The sequence below is a fragment of the Orussus abietinus genome, unplaced genomic scaffold, assembly GCF_000612105.2.
Source record: "Orussus abietinus isolate OABI.00-Male unplaced genomic scaffold, Oabi_2.0 scaffold217, whole genome shotgun sequence".
Lineage (NCBI taxonomy): Eukaryota > Metazoa > Arthropoda > Insecta > Hymenoptera > Orussidae > Orussus > Orussus abietinus.
In genome coordinates, this window is record NW_019394360.1 from 103,860 (window position 1) to 126,871 (window position 23,012).

The 23,012-nt window shown below is 42.1% G+C and overlaps 1 protein-coding gene across 1 annotated transcript; it reads right to left on the minus strand.

Moving 5' to 3' along the window:
* Positions 1–207: 207 nt before the first annotated feature.
* Positions 208–15,423, minus strand: LOC105702231 (NACHT domain- and WD repeat-containing protein 1). The gene is made up of 16 exons (XM_023432010.1): positions 15,344–15,423; positions 14,951–15,073; positions 13,635–13,777; positions 13,388–13,545; positions 11,466–12,275; positions 10,732–11,146; positions 9,963–10,431; positions 8,756–8,996; positions 6,403–6,920; positions 5,456–5,605; positions 5,056–5,368; positions 3,865–4,090; positions 3,321–3,516; positions 2,684–3,200; positions 1,660–1,926; positions 208–602 (listed from the first exon to the last, which is right to left on the minus strand). The coding sequence occupies exons 1-16, from the start codon at positions 15,353–15,355 to the stop codon at positions 589–591; spliced, it is 4,572 nt and encodes a 1,523-aa protein (XP_023287778.1). The 5' UTR covers positions 15,356–15,423; the 3' UTR covers positions 208–588.
* Positions 15,424–23,012: the final 7,589 nt, after the last annotated feature.

A 23,012-nucleotide genomic window follows, 5' to 3' on the forward strand; every position in this document is an offset into this window, starting at 1 on the left:
TTCTTGAGTTTTACTTCGATTTCTTTATAATTGTGCCCATAATTATGAAGTGGTCTAAGTCAAAATTGAAAAAAAAAATGAGTTTATCAGTTATTTCACGCCACATTATTTCAAACTAAATTAATTCAATGTAATTTCGAAACAAACAATATATGACTTAGACCACTTTCATAATTATGGGCACAATTATCGTATAAAAACGACAGGTGGAGTATGCCATTTAGTACAATACCCAATATCATTCGACGCTGCTGTCAATATAAAAAGCAATGTCGGTGACATAGGTATTTAGGCAAATCTTCTTTACCGACGTCGATCAAGTTCCTCAACGTGTTTCACTTCACCTTAACCGACCTGATCAACTAAAGTAGAAAGAAAAAGGATCAGAAGAAACGGCAAACTCGTCCCAACTTTCAGACATGGTGTAGGCATGCATCAGCTTTATTGCACGAAAGGTATCACACGAGGATCTTTCATTTAGAATTAGAATAGGCATGATAGTCGTAGAACGAGGGTGCCCCTCAACATTGTCGAATCCACATCCTCCCACTTCGAAGTCCATGAGTCTCGATATTCGGCGAAAGTGAATTAGTCTGAAACATCTACAAAAAGATATATCCGTATAATACCCAAGAACGAGCCATTTGGGAATGGAAAGCCTTAAGGTTTTACGAATATTTAGACTTTTTGAAATATATATATGACACTTTCGCAACACCTTAACCCTTTCATTACGGCAGTCCGCTCCGCAAGACAACGACACCACACCGAAAGGGTGCACACATTGCGCTTCGGCAGTCTTCGGTGTTCAAACTTACGTTTTCCACCTGAACAACGCCTCCTTGACAGCCTTTTGTATGTACACTTTTCTAAGTGTTAAATAACAATTGTTCTGTCGTATTACACCACTATTAAATTTCCAAATAAAAGTCTAACCACACCGAAAGGGTGCACATTACGCTTCAGCAATCTTCGGTGTTCAAACTTACGTTTTCCACCTAAACAACGCCTCCTTGACGGCCTTTTGTTTATACACTTTTATAAGTGTTAAATAACAATTGTTCTGTCGTATTACACCATTATTAAATTTCCAAATAAAAATCTAACCACACCGAAAGGGTGCACATTGCGCTTCGGCAGTCTTCGGTGTTCGAACTTACGTTTTCCACCTGAACAACGCCTCCTTGACGGCTTTTTGTATGTACACTTTTATAAGTGTTAAATAACAATTGTTCTGTCGTACTACCCCATTATTAAATTTCCAAATAAAAGTCTAACCACACCGAAACGGTGCATATTGCACTTCGGCAGTTCGATGGCTAAACTGTGTTACCTATGTTCAAAATGTACTTTTAGGATGATTCATCCAATACGCGTGAATACAATCAAAAGATACTCTGCAGATATGGCAGAATTTGTTACCAACTATAGTCAGCGCTCGTACATAAAGATCGTCGCATGTGTGCCGATTATAATCGGCGCTCGTAACGAAAGGGTTAACTCTTTGAGGTACGGTGGTATTAAAAGTGTCCCACCTTTTTAATGCGTCAATATGAACGGTGGGATATTCTTTTACCCAGCTCGAAATTTTGTCTTTTCATTTTCTATAATTCCGTCCTTCAAAGGGTTAAGCGAAAATGTCACTCGGTGTTGAAGTACCTTCTTCCTCGGAGTCGGATATCCGACTGGCCTGGAGGGAGCTTTGCTTGGACAAGGTTCTACCAAGACCTCGGGGTCTTGGAGGTGGAGACTGCTTGTTCCAGATAGCTTCCAGCTGATCGAAGTGCTGGGACTGAGCCAAGGCAGCTTGCTCAGCTCCCAGTCCGGACTGAGACCCTGCGAGTCCAGCTTTGCTGATCTCTTCCATGGAAGCGCTGACGCTGAAACGACGCTTCAGCCGCTCCTCCACTGCGGCGACCATAATACCTGAACAAAGCAATATCGATTATATTCCCATTTAATTCGGGTAGGAAAGAAAAAATAAAGATGTTCCCGAAGTCGAGCTAGGTCCTGAAACTCTTCATTTTCCATTTTAATTCTCTTTTTCGCCGGGATGGTGTGCTGGTTCGAGGGCAAGTGCGTTCGATGTGCGTTTACTAGAAACCTAACTCATTGATTGAACATTGCAAACTGGACCTGGACCCCAACAACGGATCGTTTGTTATTCTAAGACAATATCGACCAACGACAAGTCGAAGTAGTTGAAGTAAATTGTTCGAGCTAGCTCCTAAACCTTTTTATTTTCCACTCTAATTCTCTTTTTCGCCGCGACGGTCCGCTGGTTCGGGCGCAAGTGCGTTCGACCTGTATATGGATAATTGACTCGATGTGCGTTTACTAGAAACCTAACTCATTGATTGAGCATTGCAAACTGGACCTGGACCCCAACAACGGATCGTTTGTCATTCTAGGACAATATCGACCAACGACAAGTCGAAGTAGTTGAAGTAAATTGTTCGAGCTAGCTCCTAAACCTCTTTATTTTCCATTCTAATTCACTTTTTCGCTGCGATGGTGCGCTGGTTCGAGCGCAAGTGCGTTCGACCTGTATATGGATAATTGACTCGATGTGCGTTTACTAGAAACCTAACTCTTTGATTTAGCATTGCAAACTGGACCTGGACCCCAACCACAGATCGTTTGTTATTCTAGGACAATATCGACCAACGACAAGTCGCATTACCTGACGTCAGGTGTCCGTACTTCCGTTGCCAGGTGTAGGTGTCCAAAGAGACTTCCTTCTTCAGCAGCCTCCTGGCTGGTCTCTTCGGCCCGGAAGGCCTGAGGTCCCTGGGAGCGACGTAGGCTGGAAGTTTGACGTACTGTGCAGGAGTGTTGTGCAGACACAGGATGGGCAGACATTTGTGCTCCAACAGGTGCACGGCCATCCTGGAGCAGTCCGTGGCCATCTCGACTCCCAGGACGGGCACGTGAAGCATGATCGAGCTCACAGCCGTGCCCTTTTTCGTGTCCCAGACGATCAGGCACTTGTCCTCGCTTCCGGAAACCGCCAAGCTTCCGTCTCCGGAAAGCCTGACACAGGTAACGTATCCCAAGTGGCCGGTCAAAGTGTGCAGATCCGCCCCGGTGTTGATGTCCCAGACTATCAGATTCGCGTCCCGGGAACCGGAAACCACCGTGCACTTGTCCAGGACCGCCACGGCGACGCAGGTTACGTGGTCGGTGTGGCCAACCAGAACCTGGGAGTTGGGAGCATGGTTAACCCCTTGCCGGACTAATTAACTCGGTAGAAACTTAGCCCAACTGATCCGTGAAAGCTTTCCCCATTTTGGCGGTACCATAGACGTCAGGAAACTGACCTGCGACAACTTTCCACCTGCGAGTTGCCACACCTTCAGGCTGGTGTCCCTTGAACCTGTTATCAGAGATTGCGAGTCGGGGGTAACGACGAGGCACGTAATCTCCTGCGAATGGGACACCTGATACTTCTCCTCTGGTCCAGCACCCAGTCCCATGATTCTAACGTGATTGTCACCTGAACCGCAAACGGTGTACCTACGGAAGAAAAACGAGTTAAATGACTTGAAGGAAGAAAATTTTTAGCAGCATGAAACGGCAACATGTCTAAGCCTTCATTGATAAAGTTTATGATAACGAAACCCCCCTCAAATCAGTCGATCCGAATAAGACACTTTTTTTTAAAGGGTATTGAACCGAATCGTCTGAGACTTTGACCCACGACTCGGTGCACCTAAGAATTATCCTGGCACTTTCAAAATTTGGATTTAAAAAAGAAAATTGTTTAACATTTTGCATTCTCGCCTCAAATCTCATTTTGTATTCTCGGCTCAAATATCGACATTTTGCATTCTCGCCTCAAATATCGACATTTTGCATCCTCACCTCATATCGGAGGTCACCGCCAAGCATCGGCCTGGTCCAGACACCGATTGCACCAGAACTCCGTTATCAGCAGCCCAAACCCTGATAGCCCCACCTCTGTCGGAGCTAACTACTCTTCTTCCATCCAACATAACTGTCACTCCGGTGACAGGAGCCTGATGTCTAAAAGTCGCCACTACAAGTCCCAAAGTCAGACCCCAGACCCTAACCGTCTTGTCTTCGGAGCCTGGAATATATTAAAAGAATAATTCATACACGACAAAATAACATTTGTGGTCGTATGTTATTATATAAATATCATTTAAATTAATTTTATTACTAAAAACACCGTTTCCTTTCGAAAAATGAAATTTCAAGTGTTTCAAGACCTTCTTTGGGACCTCCATCGTTGCGCGTTAAAGTTTCAAATTATTCGACGCACCCAGAGAAAAATTTTATGCATATTTGGACTTTTTGGTACATGTATACTTTCATTACATCTTAAGGGGATGTGGAAGTGGCATCCGAGAGGTCGATCGTTCATGAAGCTTTTCTCTGTGCTGAGTCTATAGAATCGATTCAAACTTTACAACGTGAATATGGAAACTATAAGGAAGGTCCTGACACCCATCATTTTGAATAAAAAATGTAAGTAATTCCTATAAACGAACTTTTAAACAATTCGTATTCCATGGATGTCAGAACCTCCCTTATAGCGTATAGGACCTTAAGGTGATATAAAAGGTGTAATATACATACCAAAAAGATATGAAAGTGTGATATATACATACCAAAAAGTAAAAACATTTATGAAACTTTTCTCCAAACTGGGTGCACTGAATTATCTATAACTTTAACACGTGATTATGGAGGCTCTAAGGAAGAACGCGCTGCCCGTGAAATTTCATTTTTCGACGAAAAAGATATCTTTTTTGGTTCTCCTCCGAGATAAGTAGAGAATTTGTGTCGAAAAAAGAAATGTCACGTATTGCTTACGGCGCTCCATAATCACGTGTTAAAGTGTCAAATAATTCGGTGCACCCAGTTTGGAGATAAATTTTATAAATATCTTCACTTTTTCTTATGCACACTGGGAGACATCAATGCCCTCCCATCCTGCACAGGCGATGCCGTATCTGCAGGGGAGGCATCCATGTCCGCCACTGTACACATCACACTTTCATATCACTTTAAGGCAAATTAGATAATCACCCGAGGCTGCGAAGAGTCCTGAGGCAGAAAAGGCCACGCAGGTGACACTTGCGATGTGGCCCTCCAGAGTTGACAGCAACTCGTGGGTGTTCAGCTGCCAAAGGTTGACCAAGGAGTCCACTCCTCCTGTCACCGCTGTCGCACCATCTCTGGATATGTCCAAGCATGTGATGGCTGCCGTATGAGGCTGTAAAGATTCCTGCTTCGTTCCTGGTTTGGTGGGCTTCAAAGCGGTCGCCTCTTCGCCACGGAAACTCCAATAAGTAACGCGACCACCACCAGCAGTGATAAGGAAATCGTCCTTATCGGTCACCTATGAACAGGACACCAAAACGTTACGCCCAAAAATTCTAGAGCCGTCAATGAATTTATCCTTAATTTCATCTCGGGATCACTTTACCCTGACACAAGTGACATCTCCGGAAGAGTGAACGGGCAACGTTCTGGTGAGTCTTCCACAGTGCATATCGAAAACCGAGATTCGACCTTCGACTCCACCAGCAATGGCCCTTCTGCAATCTCGAGCCAAGCAGACACTTCTCACTGGACCCTTATCAAGTTGAAAGGGCAAATGAAAAAAGGGTTACGTATTTTAAAATAGAATCTTGGGTGTGTGTTTTAAGAGAGAATTTGCATCTTGTAAGAAAAGACACTTTTTGTGGTTGAAGAGTTACGTATTTTAAAATAGAATCTTGGGTGTGTGTTTTAAGAGAGAATTTGCATTTTGTAAGAGAAGACACTTTTTGTGGTTGAAAAATGAAATTTCCGGAACTTTGCAACTTTTATTAGGACCTCCATGAGCACGTGTTAGAGTTTCAAATTATTCGGTGCATCCACTTTGAAGAAAAGTTTCATATTTTCATGTTTAAATGATAAACGTGAAAATATGAAACTTTTACATATAAGGATAATTCTATATATAAATATCTAAATATATCGGTGATATGAAATTGTGATATATCCGTACCAAAACGTCAACATATTTATGAAACTTTTCTCCAAACTGGGTGCACCGAGTTATCTGAAACATTAACACGTGATTATGAGGCTCTACGGAAGAACGCGGTGCTCGTGAAATTTCATTTTTTTTTTTAAATCTTGCCTTTATCTCGGACAAGAACGAAAAAAAAAGATATTTCTCTTCGAAATATGAAATTCCACGAGCAGCGCGTCCTTCCTTAGAGCCTCCATAGTCACGTATTAAAGTTTCATATAATTCGGTGCCCCAAGTTTGGAGAAAAGTTTCATCAATATTTTCACTTTTTGGTATGGATATATCACACTTTCATATCACCTTAACGTTTCCCGCCTCGAGATGATACAATCTGTCCTTCCTAGAGCGAGTACCTGGTGTCCTTTGAGAGTGTGTATCTCGGTGCCAGTGGCCAAGGACCTGAGGTACATCTTCTCGTCCTCGCAAACGGCAAGTAGGAAGACCGAGTCGACGGAGACGTCGAGCATGGCGACAGGAGAGGGCAATTCGATGGTCTTGAGCAAAGTGAAGAGAGGTCTGCTCTCCAAGGACCAAAGGCAAACGGTCCCGTCGGCTGACCCCGAGACCAGGACCTCTTCTGCCGAGTCCACCTTGACCGCGGTGACGGGTCCTCGGTGATGGTCCACCCTGGTCAGGACCTCCCCGGTGAGCAGGCTAGTCGCTATTATCCTGGAATCCTCGCCACCGCTGACCACCATGCGGTTCCCGAAGACTAGGGCCAAACTCAGGACCGGGGCGATGTGTTCGTAGATCCTGCGCCGCATATTCAATTCCTTCAAGTCCCAGACTATTACGGACGTATCCTCGGAGCCAGTCAGCAGGTACTGGGATTGCCGCGTGATGGCCAAGCAGGAGATGGGACCCAAATGACCTGCGAACCAGGGCGAACGGGAAGGATCGACAGGAGCACAGGCCGAGGTGTTTCAGATTAAGGGGGTTAGCAACAGTGGGCCGTTTTGTCGGGATTCGGGATTCCAGGATGGCACAGCAGCAGCGGCAGCAGCGGGGTTGCGGAAGCGAGGTCGATTTCAAGGATGGAGATGGGAATGGTCACCGGAATGGCGAGGAGGAGAGGGAAAGGACCTCGTGAGACATCGGCAAAGCGGTCGCGCGATCTAGAGATTGGCTTTCTAGTTTTTAGGTTATGCGACGGCAACTTGCCAGGGAATCTGGGAGTCCTTATTGAAAATACCTTCTCAAAGTTCAACTGGATTCAGCCATTTCAGCGCTAGGCCCTTTATGCTATATATATATAAAGTATATATATAAAATTACTTTTACAGATTCCCTCGCAAGTTTGGTATCAACATATGCGTAGAGAGCACCCTAACGCACTAAGATGCTATTATCACCTATTATATGAACATTCAGAATGTTCCTCTTGTACATGCAATTGTAATTGAAAACGTACATTTGTACATTTGCAAATTTTTTCACTCGCCACGGCCGAAGGAAATATAATCCAATGTATCATAAATAATAGTGTTTATCTGAGTTGGTAAAATGATAGAATGGATAAATTCTCTATAATAAGGGTAATTACTTTCTCTACTTCAGTAGACTCAGCTCTAATATCTCAACTCAGTGCAAAATGACAACTACGCTATTTAGTTCAGAAAAACCAGGGAAATCTAATCTCCATCTATGGAGGTATAAATGACCATGCCTCGTCGATGACGGCTACTGTCATCTCATTGTCAGATGAAACAATTACGATTGTCCATCTCCAGGATGTCAATCGCACGAGGAAAGAAGAAATTTTCTGGGCCCGCAAATCGATCGCTACCAAAAAACAGCAGGCACTGATTTGAATAATTCTGCTGGATAAACATTAAAATCTCTAGATTTTACGTACAGCCTTAAGGGGATATGAAAGCGACATCCGAAAGCTCAATTGTTCATGATACTTTTCTACGAACTGGTTGTACCGAATCGTTTCAATCTTATCAACGTGAATATGGTGGCTATAAGGGAGGTCCTGACACTAGCGAAATTTCATTTTTTATATACATTTTTGAAAATATCCTTAAACAAATTTTTAAAACATTCAAATTTTATGGATGTCAGGACCTTCATCACATTCACGTTGTAAAGTTTGAAACGATTCGGTACCCCTAATTCGGTGAAAAGTATCATAAATGAGACCTTTTTAACGCCACTTTCACATCGCCTTAAAGAACCTTCATCAAGCATCTACCGATTAGAAATCCACTTCCACTTCCTTCAAAGCTGAGATAGCGATCGTCTTATCAATCCAACTAGTCAGATCTACAAGTGCAGCTATTAATTTGACAATAATGGAATTAAGGCGATATGGAAATTGCGTCGGACATCTCGTTAATAAAACTTTTCTCCTAACTGGGTATACCGAATCGATTCAAACCTTACAATATGAATAGAGAGGCTACAAGGAAGGTGCCTCCACTCATGAAATTTCACTTTTTTATCAATTTCTTCTCTAAAATATGAAGCTTTATGAGCGTCAAGACCTTCCTTGCAGTCTCCATATCAACGTTGTAAACTTTAAAACGATTCGGTGCACCCAGTTCGTAGAAGAGTTTCGATTTAGTCCTCAGGTGGCACTTTCACATCTCCTTAAAATTCCAGATTTGTTATTAGTACATGTACTGAATTAAGCCATGTACTAGAATTTGCTGTGGCAGGAAATCGTTTCTTTCCAGGTGCGAAGATACCCTTTGCCCCTACCTCTGAATGTATGTACCAGTCGACCAGACATGACATGCCAAAGCTGAGGATCCCCAGTTGATGGGACCACGACGACATGTTGTCCAGATGGGGCAGCCTCGACGAGTTTGACACCCTGAGGACATGTCAGCATGCGGATTTGAAGGGGCAAAGGAGGCTGAAGCCATCCATTCAGTGGTACCAATAATGGTGCCGTGTACCCATCACACCACGCCATGGCTGCTGTTATCATGCGGCCGACCTGGAATGGATTAATGAATTATCAGGGATGAACCAAACGAGCAGGAATAAAGGTATTGAGTAAAAAAGAACAGGAAAGTATGAGTACATCCCTACATATAAATCTTAACTTGGATGGAGTGCACATCAGGTAAGAAACTTGGCAGAGTTTCGCACCAAATGCATACATGAACACGAAATGCTCATCTAGTCATCTATGAAATTTAGCCTGATCAGATTAGACATCGGACTTATTAGTGTTTATTTAGATAATAAAACGGGTCAATGCATTTTCTTAGGGATTACTGTGCAAATCTTACCATGTCCGCGCTCATGTATGTATTTACATGATGAGCACAACAGAAGGTAAAACGCTCATCTAGTCATCTAAGAAATTTAGCCTGATCAGATTAGACATCATACTTATGAGTGTTTATTCAGATAAAAAACATGTAAATGCATTTTCTCAAGGATTACTATGCAAATCTTACCATGTCCGCGCTCATATATCAACAGAAGGCAAAACGCTCATCAAGTCATCTATGAAATTCAACCTGCTTAGATTAGTCATCATACTTATGAGTGTTTATTCAGATAAAAAACATGTAAATGCATTTTCTCAAGGATTACTATGCAAATCTTACCATGTCCGCGCTCATATATGTATTTACATGTATGTGCGCAACAGAAGGCAAAACGCTCATCAAGTCATCTATGAAATTCAACCTGCTTAGATTAGTCATCAGACTTATGAGTGTTTATTCAGATGAAAAACATGTAAATGCATTTTCTCAGGGATTACTATGCAAGTCTTACCATGTCCGCGCTCATGTATGTATTTGCACGTATGAGCGCAACAGAGGGCAAAACGCTCACCTAAGCATCTATGAAATTTCGTCTGATCAGATTAGACACGAGATTTATGAGTGTTTATTCAGATAAAAAACATGTCAATGTATTTTCTCATAAATTAGTATGCAAATCATACCATGTCCCCTCCATCTTCGGTGACTGGTCGCAGCCAACAGATGAGTTGTGCTCCCAGTTGAAGCGGATCCCTCGTCAGCACGTCGCTGGACTTTCTGATGGAGTAGTAGACCAATTCCACGTCTCGTTCGAGTAGGTATCTTCTGGAGTGTTCAAAGACACATCGAAGGTAGCTAACGGAGATGGTTTGGACAGCAGCCAGGAGGAAGTCGAAAGCACAAAGGGCCAGCCTCTTCAGCTTCTCCGCGTCTCCTGCTCTCAGCAGGTGCAACCAGGCTTCTTCTACGTGTCTCAGGGTGTAGCCGATATCTCGGGTCTGAGGTGCACTTTGGAAAGGCGTTTCTTTGGTAGGACTGGCGACTGGTTTTTCCTGGGGGGATCCGTCGTCGCTTTCTTCGCCGTCCACGGCGAAGAACAAGTTCGCCAGCTCCGTGTGGCAAGACCTGGCTACTTCTTGGACCTCTAGGTACCTAGAAAGCGAGCATCGCCATCAGCTGTTGATTTTTTAACCCTTCAGTGCCGACCGAAACCCTTGGCACTTGCCGCAAGAGGATATATCATCGTTCGGTACTTTGTCTCAGGCCTAATGGGTTGCCTTTATAGCTCCTCATCGAGTAATTAGTGTTTTAGCTAGAAAACGTCCACGCCTCGCTCTGCCTATCTACCTACATTTTACATCTTATCTATCTACATGTACAGTTCAGAATGAAATCCCAAATTGATATGAAGAAGGGTGCACGATAAGAGCTCATCAGCTCCCAAACTCGTACCTTTTCCTGGCCACTTCGCCACTTATCCAGCGCCATCCAAACATCAGTCTCCCACTGAGAACTCGCACCCTCAGCCAGGATGCCAACGTCCTCCTGGCCAAGCACCAGGTGGAGAAATTAAATTGCCCCAACTTGAGAGACAAAGGACCGTCACCTCCAGTCGGCATCACCATCTCCAGGACCTCTGTCTCCGAAAGACCGTACTCGGTGCAAGCCAGAACGGCGCCCAGTCTGTTGGCTGCTTCTCGACCCAACATCCTTTCCAGGCCATCCAAAGCTGCTTCCACGTCTGGAAGGTCCACGGAAGTCTCTGGCAGCTCCACCAGCGTCTCCACGTTCCTGAATCTCTCCTTTTGTACCGGGGTTAGTCGTAGCGCCTCTGGAGGCGATGCTGTGGTGACCACCAAATGGACACCTACCAACACAAAATACAAAATGCCATCGACTGAAGATGATCCCCTATTAAGGAGATGTGAAAGGGAATATATTCGATGCAAAGTGACCATCAAATGGACGCCTACCAACACAAGATGCAAAATAACACATTATTAGGTGTGAGGATAAGTTCTGTCGTTTTTTGAACACGTACACTTCTTTAGAGAAAAACGACAGAACTTTCCCTTGCCCCCGATAGCTCGTTACATTGTCCGGTAACTGATGATACTATGTACCAGTAGATGACATTGTACCAACGTTACACGTATTCCCAATATTCATTATTACAGGGGAATTACCTGGTGGAAGGCTGAGGGGCAGCCATGACAGGGCAGCAACAATGTCGCACTCCAACGGGTGCAGTCGATGCAAATCGTCGATCATGATGATCAATTGTTCGTTGATGGGGCTGGTTTCGACCTGGCGGATAATTTGGCCGAACCAATTGTTCAAATATAGCGGATCGAAGGAAGCGTCATGTGGAAGGTTGCCGTCGTTGCTCCCTACGAGGAACCCCACGTGCTCGCAAAGGACCCTCAACAATTCCAAGCTGTAGGCCGACCTTGGAGTGGAACCACACAATCGGAGGACCTTAAAGGTGGGTCTCTCGAACCACTCCGACACACTCTGGTAGATTCTGGCAAGGATGGAGGACTTCTTCGAGCAACGAGGGCCCATTATCAGGATGGGAGGGTGTTTGGTGTCCATGCCGGAGATAAGAAGCTGTTTTATGCGGACCACGGACTCATCGGTGACCCCAGCTGGGTTCTCCTCTCGAAGAAGAGCCAAATGAGCCAGACTTTCGGCATAGACCTCCTGGACCATTTTCTTACGACTCTTGATTTCTGGGCTGGCCTCCACAGAAGCGTTCACCAGGACTTGAATCCTCTCCAGGATTCGACTTCTAAGGGTGGAAAGGTAGACCTCCCTTGAAGGGGGGTCCGAGTCGTTGGCTTCGAACTCTACCTCCAGATGGATTATGTTTTCCGATGGCAGAGCCTCGGTTACTCTGGCTTTTAATGATGATGATCCTGGGGATGATTCCGGTGCCTTAGGACCGCTCCATTCGCGTATTACGGCTACTGTGCCATCGGCGCCGTTTTTTAAACCTGTGAATGGTTACACACTGTTAAGGTGATATAAAAGTGGGATATATACATAACAAAAAGTCAAAATATTTATACAACTTTTCTCTAAAGTGGCCGCACCGAATTATCTGAAACTTTAACACGTGATTATGGAGGCCTGAAGGAAAAACGCGCCGCTCGTGAAATTTCTTCTTTCGATATAAATATTGTACTCATCTCGGATAAAAGCCAAAAAAAGATTTTAGTTTCTCGAGAAATGAAATCTCACGGGCAGCTCGTTCTTCCTTAAAGCCTCCATGATCACGTGTTAAGGTTTTAGATAATTTGGTGCACCCAGTTTGGAGAAAAGTTTCATCAATATTTTGACGTTTTGGTATGTATATATCACACTTTCATATCACCTTAAGGTGATGCTAGACACAAATTAATGTCATGTTTGACGTTTGACGTTTAACTGTAACGTCACATAGTGATGTTAAACACAAATCAACGTCATGTTTGACGTTTGACGTTTGACTGTAACGTCACATAGTGATGTTAGACACAAATCAACGTCATGTTTGACGTTTGACTGTAACGTCACATAGGGATGCCAGATACAAGTTAACGTCATCTTTGACGTTTGATGTTGTACCATAACATCATATAGTGATGTCAGGTACAAATTAACATCATGTTTGACCTTTGACGTTTAACTGTAACGTCACATAGTGATGCCAGATACAAGTTAACGTCATCTTTGACGTTCGACGTTTGACTGGAGCGTCACATAGTGATGTCAAACACAAATTAACGTCATGTGTAACGTTTAACGTTTGACTGTAACGTCACATAGGGATGCCAGATACAAGTTAACGTCATCTTTGACGTTTGACGTTTGACTGTAACGTCACACAGTGATGTCAGATACAAACTAACGTCATGTTTGACGTTTGACGTTCGATTGTAACGTCACATAGTGATGTCAAACACAAATTAACGTCATGTGTAACGTTTGACGGTTTGTGAACTCAAACTAGAATGTCATCACGACATGATAGTTTGGATATGTGAGAACGTGGAACAATGATAAGAAAATAAAGTTATTACAACAATTCCGCATTAACTGGAGGTCCTTGACATTGCCAACGTACCTAAGGCATGTTCCAATTGTCGAGCAGCAGTGCTCTTTAGAACATCCTGTGCTTTGAGATTGTCTGGTTGTTCAGCGATCACAGCTTCGGCTGCATCCTGAAGAGCTTTCCTTAAATTGGCCTCCACTTCCAACCAACTTTCCTGGGCCGTTTCTTCCCTATGACAAGAAAATTGTGTTCATTAACGCCCTTAATAAAAGCTTCAATGGACCGGCGTTAAACGTTTCCTGAGTCATTGGAAATCTACCTGGTGGCTTTGAGCACGTAATTAAGTCCCTCCTTTTCATAGTACTCGTCGAGCACTGAACAATGCTCACGCAATGCAATAAAAGTTTCCTCCTCGAGGCTGGTCGGCACCCATCCAACTTTATACTCCGTTCCGACCAACAACTGCAAGAATAACGATTTAACTTACCGGGTTTAAGATTGAATCCGAATCCCGCAAACGGAAAAGTCTGATCCCTCTTTCAACGACCGTCTGATATCCAAGTAATCCCGAAGTTTATGCCCGTTCATTTCCAAAGACGCGAATCCGAATCCCCGCAAACGGAAAAGTCTGATCCCTCTTTCAATGACAGTTTGATATTCAAGTAATCCCGAAGTTCATATTCGTTCATTCCAAAATCGCGTTTTCCAACCCCACGTTTTCCTTGCCTCGAGGTCTGTCGCTTCTACAGGTCCGCCATTTTGAATAATTTAGACACGAATTTTCATCTCAAATTATTTATAAAACGTGAGATAAAATGAGTAAACGAAATATTTCCTCTGTCATTTAATTGTCTCTTTTAATCCCAAGTTGATTAAGACGTAATTCACATCTAGTAACTTCTTTAAGGTGAAGTGAAACTCGTCGAGGAACTTGATCGACGTCGATAAAGAAGATTTTTCTACGTGCTCGTGAGTGATGTGTCAAAGTATCAGACGGTTCGATTCAATAATTTAAAAAAGGATATGTCTTATTCAGATCGACTGATTTAAAGGGGGTTTCACTTCACCTTAAGGGGATGTCAAAATGATATCTAAGGGATGAATCATACATGAAGCTTTTTGCCGAACTAAGTGTACCGAATCGTTTCAGACTTAACAATGTGAATATAGATGCTTTAAAGGAAGTCTTGACACCCACGAAATTTCATTGTTTATCAAAAAGTGTTAATATGTCAATAAATAAATTTGAAAGAATTTTAAATTTCATGAGTATAAATTTCATATTCATGAGATATAGAGGCTACAAAGGAGGTCTTGACACCCACGAAATTTCATTGTTTATCAGAAAGTGTTATGTCTATATACAAATTTGAAAGAATTTGAAATTTCATCAGTGTCGGGACATTCCTTAAGGTCTTCATATTCACGTGGTAAAATTTAAAAAGCTTCGGTACACCCAGTTCGGAGATAAGTTTCATAAAAGAGACCTCTTTGACGCCACTTTCGCATCAAACAGTTTTTCTGAGAGCCAGCTGTTGAAAGGAATTGTTTGAGGCGATCAAGTTAAACGCGCAGTGTCCTAGATACGAGATATGCTGATGATGTATTGACGTTTGACAAGTAGAAGCACTTTACCAGGAAGAAGCACCCTCTGGAGTGCCGGTAAGAGGCATCGATCTCCTCCAGGAAGAATTCTGCAAGTCTAGGATTTTTATCTGGATCGGCCTCAGTACCATACTGCATATCCACCAGAAGAACCTGTACATAACCTCGTATTAAAAAGAGATTCAATTTTCCCCCTTACTATTTAATAAAAAACTGACTCAAAAATTTGAAAGAAAGAGAATCTTACAGAACAGAGTCTTAAGATGATATGAAAGGCGCTGAGAAATTAAATCGTCCTTGATGAAATAAAATTCATGCATGAAGATGTACAAAATTTGTTATTTTTATTTATATGGAATATTACAAGTGACGGCTCATTTTCCTCCTGCCTTATTAATCATTATTATTTGTTCTTGAATTTACCTCGATGCCCATGTCATCGTAAATTGACTGCAATTCTGGTCCAACCACTTCCAACAACTGTTTCCTCTCTTCCGGAAATTCTATAAAAAAAAATGCTGCGTTTCAGGAACCAAGAAATACTGAAATTCAAAAGATTACGATATTTCACTCCGTTTATGGCGGTGTATTGCATTCTGACAATTTCACTGATTTCATAGAAATTAAAGGCAACATCATTTTCGACGGGGTTTAATCTAAATAAATCGAATCAGCGGCTCATGCCGCTAATTGCAATTCACTCAAATGCAATTTAGCCCGTTTCTACCGAACCGTAGAAATCCGATTCCCTTTTATTCGAGTTTAGATAACTAATTGAATTTCAATCTGCGATCCGACCTAATTAATATTTAACGTATGACGGACGATTGTAAAACATTAAAAAAATACATTCCACATCAACATTAATAAAAGGAACAGTTAAAAGGTAATGTGAAACCTCGAGTATCAATTACGCGTTTATCAGGTTTTTAAAGATCGAGTAATCCTGCCGAAATACCGACTAAAAATGATTCAAAGTTCAAACTCTAAGTCGACACTCCACCCATTGATTACAAGAACTTGAAGAATCTCATTACGAAGAAAGTACTTTAGTAAGGAATATTTAGATTAATATTAAGAAATTAATCTCGCCTAGAAAGTACATTTTTAGCTCAAAGTATTCGTCTTGAGATGCCTTCAAAATTCAAAATCGCCTTCTCGGAGGCGACACATCATCCCTTGATTGTGATAAGAACTAAAGAACTCATGGTGAAGAAATTACTTTATCAAAGAATATTTAGATTAATATTAAGAATAAAATCTCGCCTAGAAAGTACATTTGTAACTCAAAGTATTCGTCTTGAAACGCCTTCAAAGTTTAAAACCGCCTCTTCGGAGGCGACACTTCATCCCTTGATTATGATAAGAACTGAAGAACTCATGGTGATAAAGTTATTAGTAAGAAATATTTCGATTAGTATTAATAAACAAATCTCGCCTAGAAAGTAGATTTTAGCTCAGTATACTCGACTTGAGACGCCTCCAAACCGCCTCTTTGGAGGCGACACTTCATCCCTTGATTATGATAAGAACTGAAGAACTCATGGTGATAAAGTTATTAGCAAGAAATATTTCGATTAGTATTAAGAAACAAATCTCGCCTAGAAAGTAGATTTTAGCTCAGTATACTCGACTTGAGACGCCTTCAAAGCCCAAACTCGCCCCCTTAATCTTCGTCTACCGAGGCCTCGTTTATGATAAGAACTTGAAGGACTCTCACGACGAAGTAACGAGCAGCCCTTATCGTCGAACCCTGACCGTCTCTCTCTCCGGCGATGAATATCTTGACGAGTCTGGGAGCGGGCAGGTGGGCAGGGGGTGGTCCACCCTTCACCACCCCCGCGATCAGCTCCACTTCGAGGTTCATCCCTGGATTCCCACGGGAGGCTTTCCTCCCCGAGGTCGATGACGAAAGGCAAGCCCGGCCGACGCGAAGTCGTCCTCTCCTCGGGGGTGCGACCTGATCCGGGATCGACCTCGGTCCCAGCGCGAGGCTCCCCTACGTCAGGTCCATCGTCGTCTAGGTCGACCCTCCGCGATACCAGGATGGACCAAGGCCAGCTTCGAGACTCCTTCGGACGGCGACTCCTGGTTAAAGGGTTGAGCGAGTCATTTCAGAATTGGATCCAGGAAAATCATTGGAAATTCAGCAAAAGAAACTAGGACTTCGTCCTGGATCAAGGCCAACTTCGAGACTCTTCTGAAAATTAGGCTGATTAAATGGTGAAGAAATGAATTTCAAATTTGAGTCTAGGAAAATCATTGGGAATACCAAAAACAAATTAGGGCTTCGTCCTGGACCAAAGCCAACTTCGAGACTCTTCTGAAAATTAGGCTGATTAAATGGTGAAGAAATGAATTTCAAATTTGAGTCCAGGAAAATCAATGGAAATTAAAAAAAAAAAATTAGGACTTCGTCCTGGACCAAGGCCATCTTCGAGACTCTTCTGAAACGTGGACTGCTGATTAATGGTAAAGAAATGAATTTCAAATTTCAGTCCAGGAAAATCATTAGGAATTCAAAATAAAAAATTAGGACTTCGTCCTGGACCAAGGCCAACTTCCAGACTCCTTCGGACGGCAACTGCTGGTTAAAGGGTTGAGCGAGTCATTTCAGAATTGGATCCAGGAAAATCAATCGAAATTCCTAAAAAAAACTAAGCCTGTCCTGGATCAAGACAACTTTCGAGACTCTTCTGAAACATAGACTGCTGGTTAAGGCAATATGAAATTGGTGTCAAAAAGGTCTCATTTATGAAACTTTTCTCCGACCTAAGTGTATCGAATTGTTTCAAATATTAGGTCCTGACCCCCATGAAGTTTCAATTTTTCTTAAATTCATTTACGTTTTCAAAATTTTTCATAAAAAAATGAAACTTCATGAGCATCGTTCCTTATAGCCTACATATTCATATCGTAAAGTTTGAAACAATTTAATATACCCAATTCAGAGAAAAGTTTCATGAACGATTGACCCCTCAGATGCCACTTTCACATCCCCTTAAACGGTCGAAAAGTGAATTTTCAAATTTCACATCCCCTTAAACGGTCAAAAAGTGAATTTTCAAATTTAGGTCCAGGAAAATCATTGAAAATTCCTAAGAAAAAAATTAAGACTATCTTGCTCGATTTTTGATAGATAGAGATCAACGTCGAGACTTTTTTCGCAACAGCAACTTCCGGTTAAAGGAAACGAAATACTTGGAGTTTGTTCAGACATTTGCCTAATTTTGAGTTTATATCCCCTTTATAGAGTTTAATCGCCTCTTAGGCAGATTTTCGATAACTAGCGGATTTCCTGATCTTATCGAGGTCCCCTAAGTAACTCTTGAACTTCGCGTCACTATCGGGTTCTTGGATCAACCCTAATCTATCAGGGGAACTTATCGGAAACGACAAGTCAAGTGTTTTTGTAATTCAATGTCCCGTTTCATTATACGGTAGAATAAACACCTGAACTCCGTTTAAACGAGGGTGATCGAATAGGGGAAAACGACTAATCTGTCGTTAATTAAACCGAGTGACGAAACGAATCGAATCTCTAATAGAATTACGTTGCCAATAGACTGCAGCGAGTCGAGACATTTAATCGCCGCAAAATACTTTGATTACATGACAGCTTACATGCCGTACCATAAAAAGTTTCGCATGAGAAACATCATTAATAATCGTCCTCTGCTCCTATTATGGACGATTTAATTTTAAAACGTGGCAATTTGAAATATAAATCATATAAGTGCACATGTACACATGACGACTTTTACGTTACAATGTCAATTAATAATGATGTCCTCATTGCTGACTGACATTTACGTTGCAATGTCAATTAATAATGATGTCCTGATGTTCTAAATAGTCGTACAATTGTCCTGACAATTTCGTTTCTCATATTAGAGCCTTCAATAATTGTATATCGATCAAAATATGAGAGCCCGACGGCATTTTGGTTCTGATCTGGGCTAAGTTAAAGAACTTTTATTGAAAATTCAAATTTTTAAAGTGTCAGGATAATTCCTAGGTGCTCATGAGTCATATGCGAAAGTTTCGGACGGTTCGGTTCAGTACTCTTATAAAAAAGTGTCTTATTCGGATCGACTGATTTGAGAGGGGGTTTCACTTCACCTTAATCGGCGCAAGGTACTTCGTTACAATTTCGTCGTTGGAGTTGACCCACTCCTACGATATAAATAATTGCAGATATAAAACTCCATCACTAATCTCCACCTGGGTGGCCCGGGTGACCCGGGTCGATCGCAAAAACCACACCACTCCCAACCCCACCTAACCTCGTCGAGTTCTACGTCGGATCCATTTCCGCCGAGGTCGAGCCCAAACTCCGCTACAAACCCCGGAACCCTTTTTTCCCCGGATTTTCAATGCCCTCGGAACTGGAGCATTTTCTCCGAGCTCTCAGGGTAAATTATCTTGCGTTGCTGTTACTAAGTCGAGTTGGTATGCGTCGTCACGTTTGGACGCCATGTACGCATCACGTTTCGGTTCTATTAATCTGATGATAACTTCTATTTCGATCCTTTAACTCCCCTCGATAACAAAAACATTTTTTGAGGTTATTTCCCTGCCATTGTTAAGAAAAAATACCACATTTACACCTAACCTCACGAGATGAACAAAGATTCATCTTAACAAGAGATTCAGGGTGGGGAACAATTTTCCACGGATGCTTTCAACCCTTGTTTCATTATTCTGTTAAAAAAAAGGTACATATTCATTATCACGGAATTACCTGTTGAGTCACGGTCGCTATTGTATCGTTCCGTAAGTACAAAACAACGAATTTGTAAAGGTTCAAAAATGTACTTCTTGGAACGAAACAGACTACGTGTTGATTAATATAACATATTCCCCGACATGGTTGACCACTTCTTATTGTCTTCCTATTTCGTGTAAACATGTAACAATCCTCAAAGGAAATCCACTGCAAATAGAATTCTCCGCGAACTCACGGAAGAACCCAATGTCGAACCATCTTACAGGTACGATATTGTTTAAATAACAACCCCAACATGTTGTGTAGGTAACGTGCAGACGTGAAACCATAAACCTGATTATTACTCCTCCTCGCAAACGAGCCGACAAGAACAATTCCTTCCAAGAAACAAGACACGCCGGAAGATAACCCCGGAAACACGAGGAACAGCCCTTAACGACGTCCGTCGATAACGAGTAGCCATTACGCCCTTAAGAAAAGTGGCGCCCGCGGCGCAGATCCTTCAGTGGATCCTTCCACTACATCAGCCTGTAGACCCCCCAGCAATGGGATCCCAATTCCCCACTTCCTCCCGATAATCGGTTTCCCGCTCGCAACGGGAAAAGACTCGATCGATTCCCTCGGGAGCAGGCTCGAGGGGGTTCCCTTGGATCGATCTTCGCGGTCGCGACCCCTAGGCGTCGCTGCACCCTGACCAAGTAACCTCGCCCCACATCGAGCCTCCCTACGAGGGGAATCCAGGTCAAGAGAGGTTCGATCGCGACATCGAGCGAGGGGAGCGCCATCTTGCCCGACCCTGCTCGACTCGGGCCGCGTACATACATACCCCTGCTTTTCCTTTCGCTCGATACCAGCGGGAAACGCCCCGGGAATACCTACCTCCGGCTCCGCTGCCCTCGCGAGGAGGTCCGCTCCCCGCGACGCCGGGTCACGGAATGACGGAATCGATGCAGGGCGCCCCTTTTATACCCGCCTGCCCAACCCGCGCCGCCCGGCCTCAGGGCCGTTAAACTTCTTCGGTCGCATGTCACCGGTTGGAGGGTGCTTTTCTTTTCCTTTTTATTTTTTTCCTTTCTTTTTCTTTCTATTTCTTCTAAGCGAACAACTCTACCCTGGAAAGACTACTAACGATTCTTGGCCTTTATTCGAGATTTTATCTTCTACTAGCCAGTTACACCAACAACTTCGGTATCGCTATTTCAGATTAGCTAATCCGTGACGAATGTTTAAGGGTAATTATAGGGTATCAACCTACCCAATAAATATTCAACAAGGATTAAGTAATATCAGGTGATGGGCGAACATCATACGTGTTTAGATATCTGTTGCTCTTTGATTGCTAGAATAATTACTAGTTTGTTACACTATCACGCGTTAATTCGGGCACTGTTTTTAATCTTGATTAGAGTGTAATCGAAGGAAGTTGACTAATTCGTTAACCATGATTTCTTAGTCCTCTGGTAGTTCTAGTCAGAATTGGCGAAAACTTTAATATCTTGATGCGTGATTAGTTAATCCTGGGTTAAGTAACGGTAGATTTGCTAATCTCGGCTGGTCGAGTTCTTCTACAGCGTCCTAAATATGAATGGATTGCGATTTGAAGTCTGAACGGTTTAATGCTTTCTCGATCAAAACTTGATTCAACGTACAAATTTAATGACGATGGTAATTAAAGATATGAAGCATACGCTTATTGTTTATCACTGATCCGATTATACCGCAGCATAATTAAATTGTCAGAGTTTGGCACCTTGTTAAAGTGCAAAGTTTGCATTACATAACAATAGATCGGAACTATGAAATTGAGAAAAGGACATTTCATGACGTTATATACGCATTTTTTATTGCAAATTACTACTCCATGGAAAATATTTACGTACAGCAATTACGTTGCAGGAAATTATTGCAGAGATGAAGTTGAATGTTATATAGAGAACTTTTTTGTGCCCGAAGAATAATAGAAGACATTTTATAGGACAATTCAAACTTCTGTAAAGCGATACCATTAACATAGCCATTACTTTCTTTTTATGCACTCCGAGAGAGCAATCCGCTCTTAAACTTTTATTGCCGATATGAATAACTGACGAATTAAATAATCTACTGCATCACATTTGAAACCACGTGTACTGATATTAAACGCAACATTTGATACAATTGTGATGTTGGCGCGAGGCTCTACAACATCCTTTGAAGAAGACATTGCCCTAAACCGGCAACTAATTGTTCATAAATTAGTCCATGTGACATTTCAATCACTGTTACGAACTTTCCGGCCTGAATAGTGACAACAATTCTATTGACAAATTCCATCGAGCAAGCCAACTGTAGAGTGAAACTCTACCAAACTTCTAAATAGACCCCACAAGCAAACACAGTTAATTATCACTTATGCGATACAATTAAGAATTGTTCCCCTGATATCAAAAGTCATTATCGTGCTAAATGATTTTGGCGCGAGACTCTGCCGAGTGTATTTTCGAAACGCGGTTAGCTATTTAGCTAATTAATTAATTATTACTTATACGACACAATTAAGAATTATTCCGTTGATATCAAAAGTCATTATCGTGCTAAATGATTTTGGCGCAAGACTCTGCCGAGTGTTTTTCGAAATGCGGTTAGCTATTTAGCTAGTTAATTAATTATTGCTTATACGATACAATTAAAAATTATTCCGTTGATATCAAAAGTCAATATCGTGCTAAATGATTTTGGCGCAAGACTCTGCCGAGAGTATTTTCGAAACGCGGTTAGCTATTTAGCTAGTTAGTTAATTATTACTTATGCGATACAATTAAGAATTGTTCCGTTGATATCAAAAGTCATTATCGTGCTAAATGATTTTGGCGCAAGACTCTGCCGAGTGTATTTTCGAAACGCGTTAGCTATTTAGTTAGTTAGTTAATTATTGCTTATGCGATATAATTAAGAATATTTCCGTTGATATCAAAGATCATTATCGTGCTAAATGATTTTGGCGCGAGACTCTGCCGAATGTATTTTCGAAACGCGGTTAGCTATTTAGCTAGTTAGTTAATTATTACTTATGCGATACAATTAAGAATTGTTCCGTTGATATCAAAAGTCATTATCGTGCTAAATGATTTTGGCGCAAGACTCTGCCGAGTGTCTTTTCGAAACGCGTTAGCTATTTAGTTAGTTAGTTAATTATTACTTATGCGATACAATTAAGAATTGTTCCGTTGATATCAAAGTCAATATCGTGCTAAATGATTTTGGCGCGAGACTCTACCGAGTGTATTTTCGAAACGCGGTTAGCTATACCAACATTGATTGCAATTTTGTTTTCTTTGCCTCGAGCAACATAAATGCTGCGCAGATCATAATTGAATTGCCAGT

Excerpts from the sequence above, each read along its gene's own strand:
- LOC105702231 (XM_023432010.1), bottom strand. Across the intron at positions 5,369-5,455 it reads GAGATGTCACTTGTGTCAGG|GTGACCGATAAGGACGATTT; the intron begins GTAAAGTGATCC and ends TCCTGTTCATAG. Across the intron at positions 4,091-5,055 it reads AGGACTCTTCGCAGCCTCGG|GCTCCGAAGACAAGACGGTT; the intron begins GTGATTATCTAA and ends AATATATTCCAG.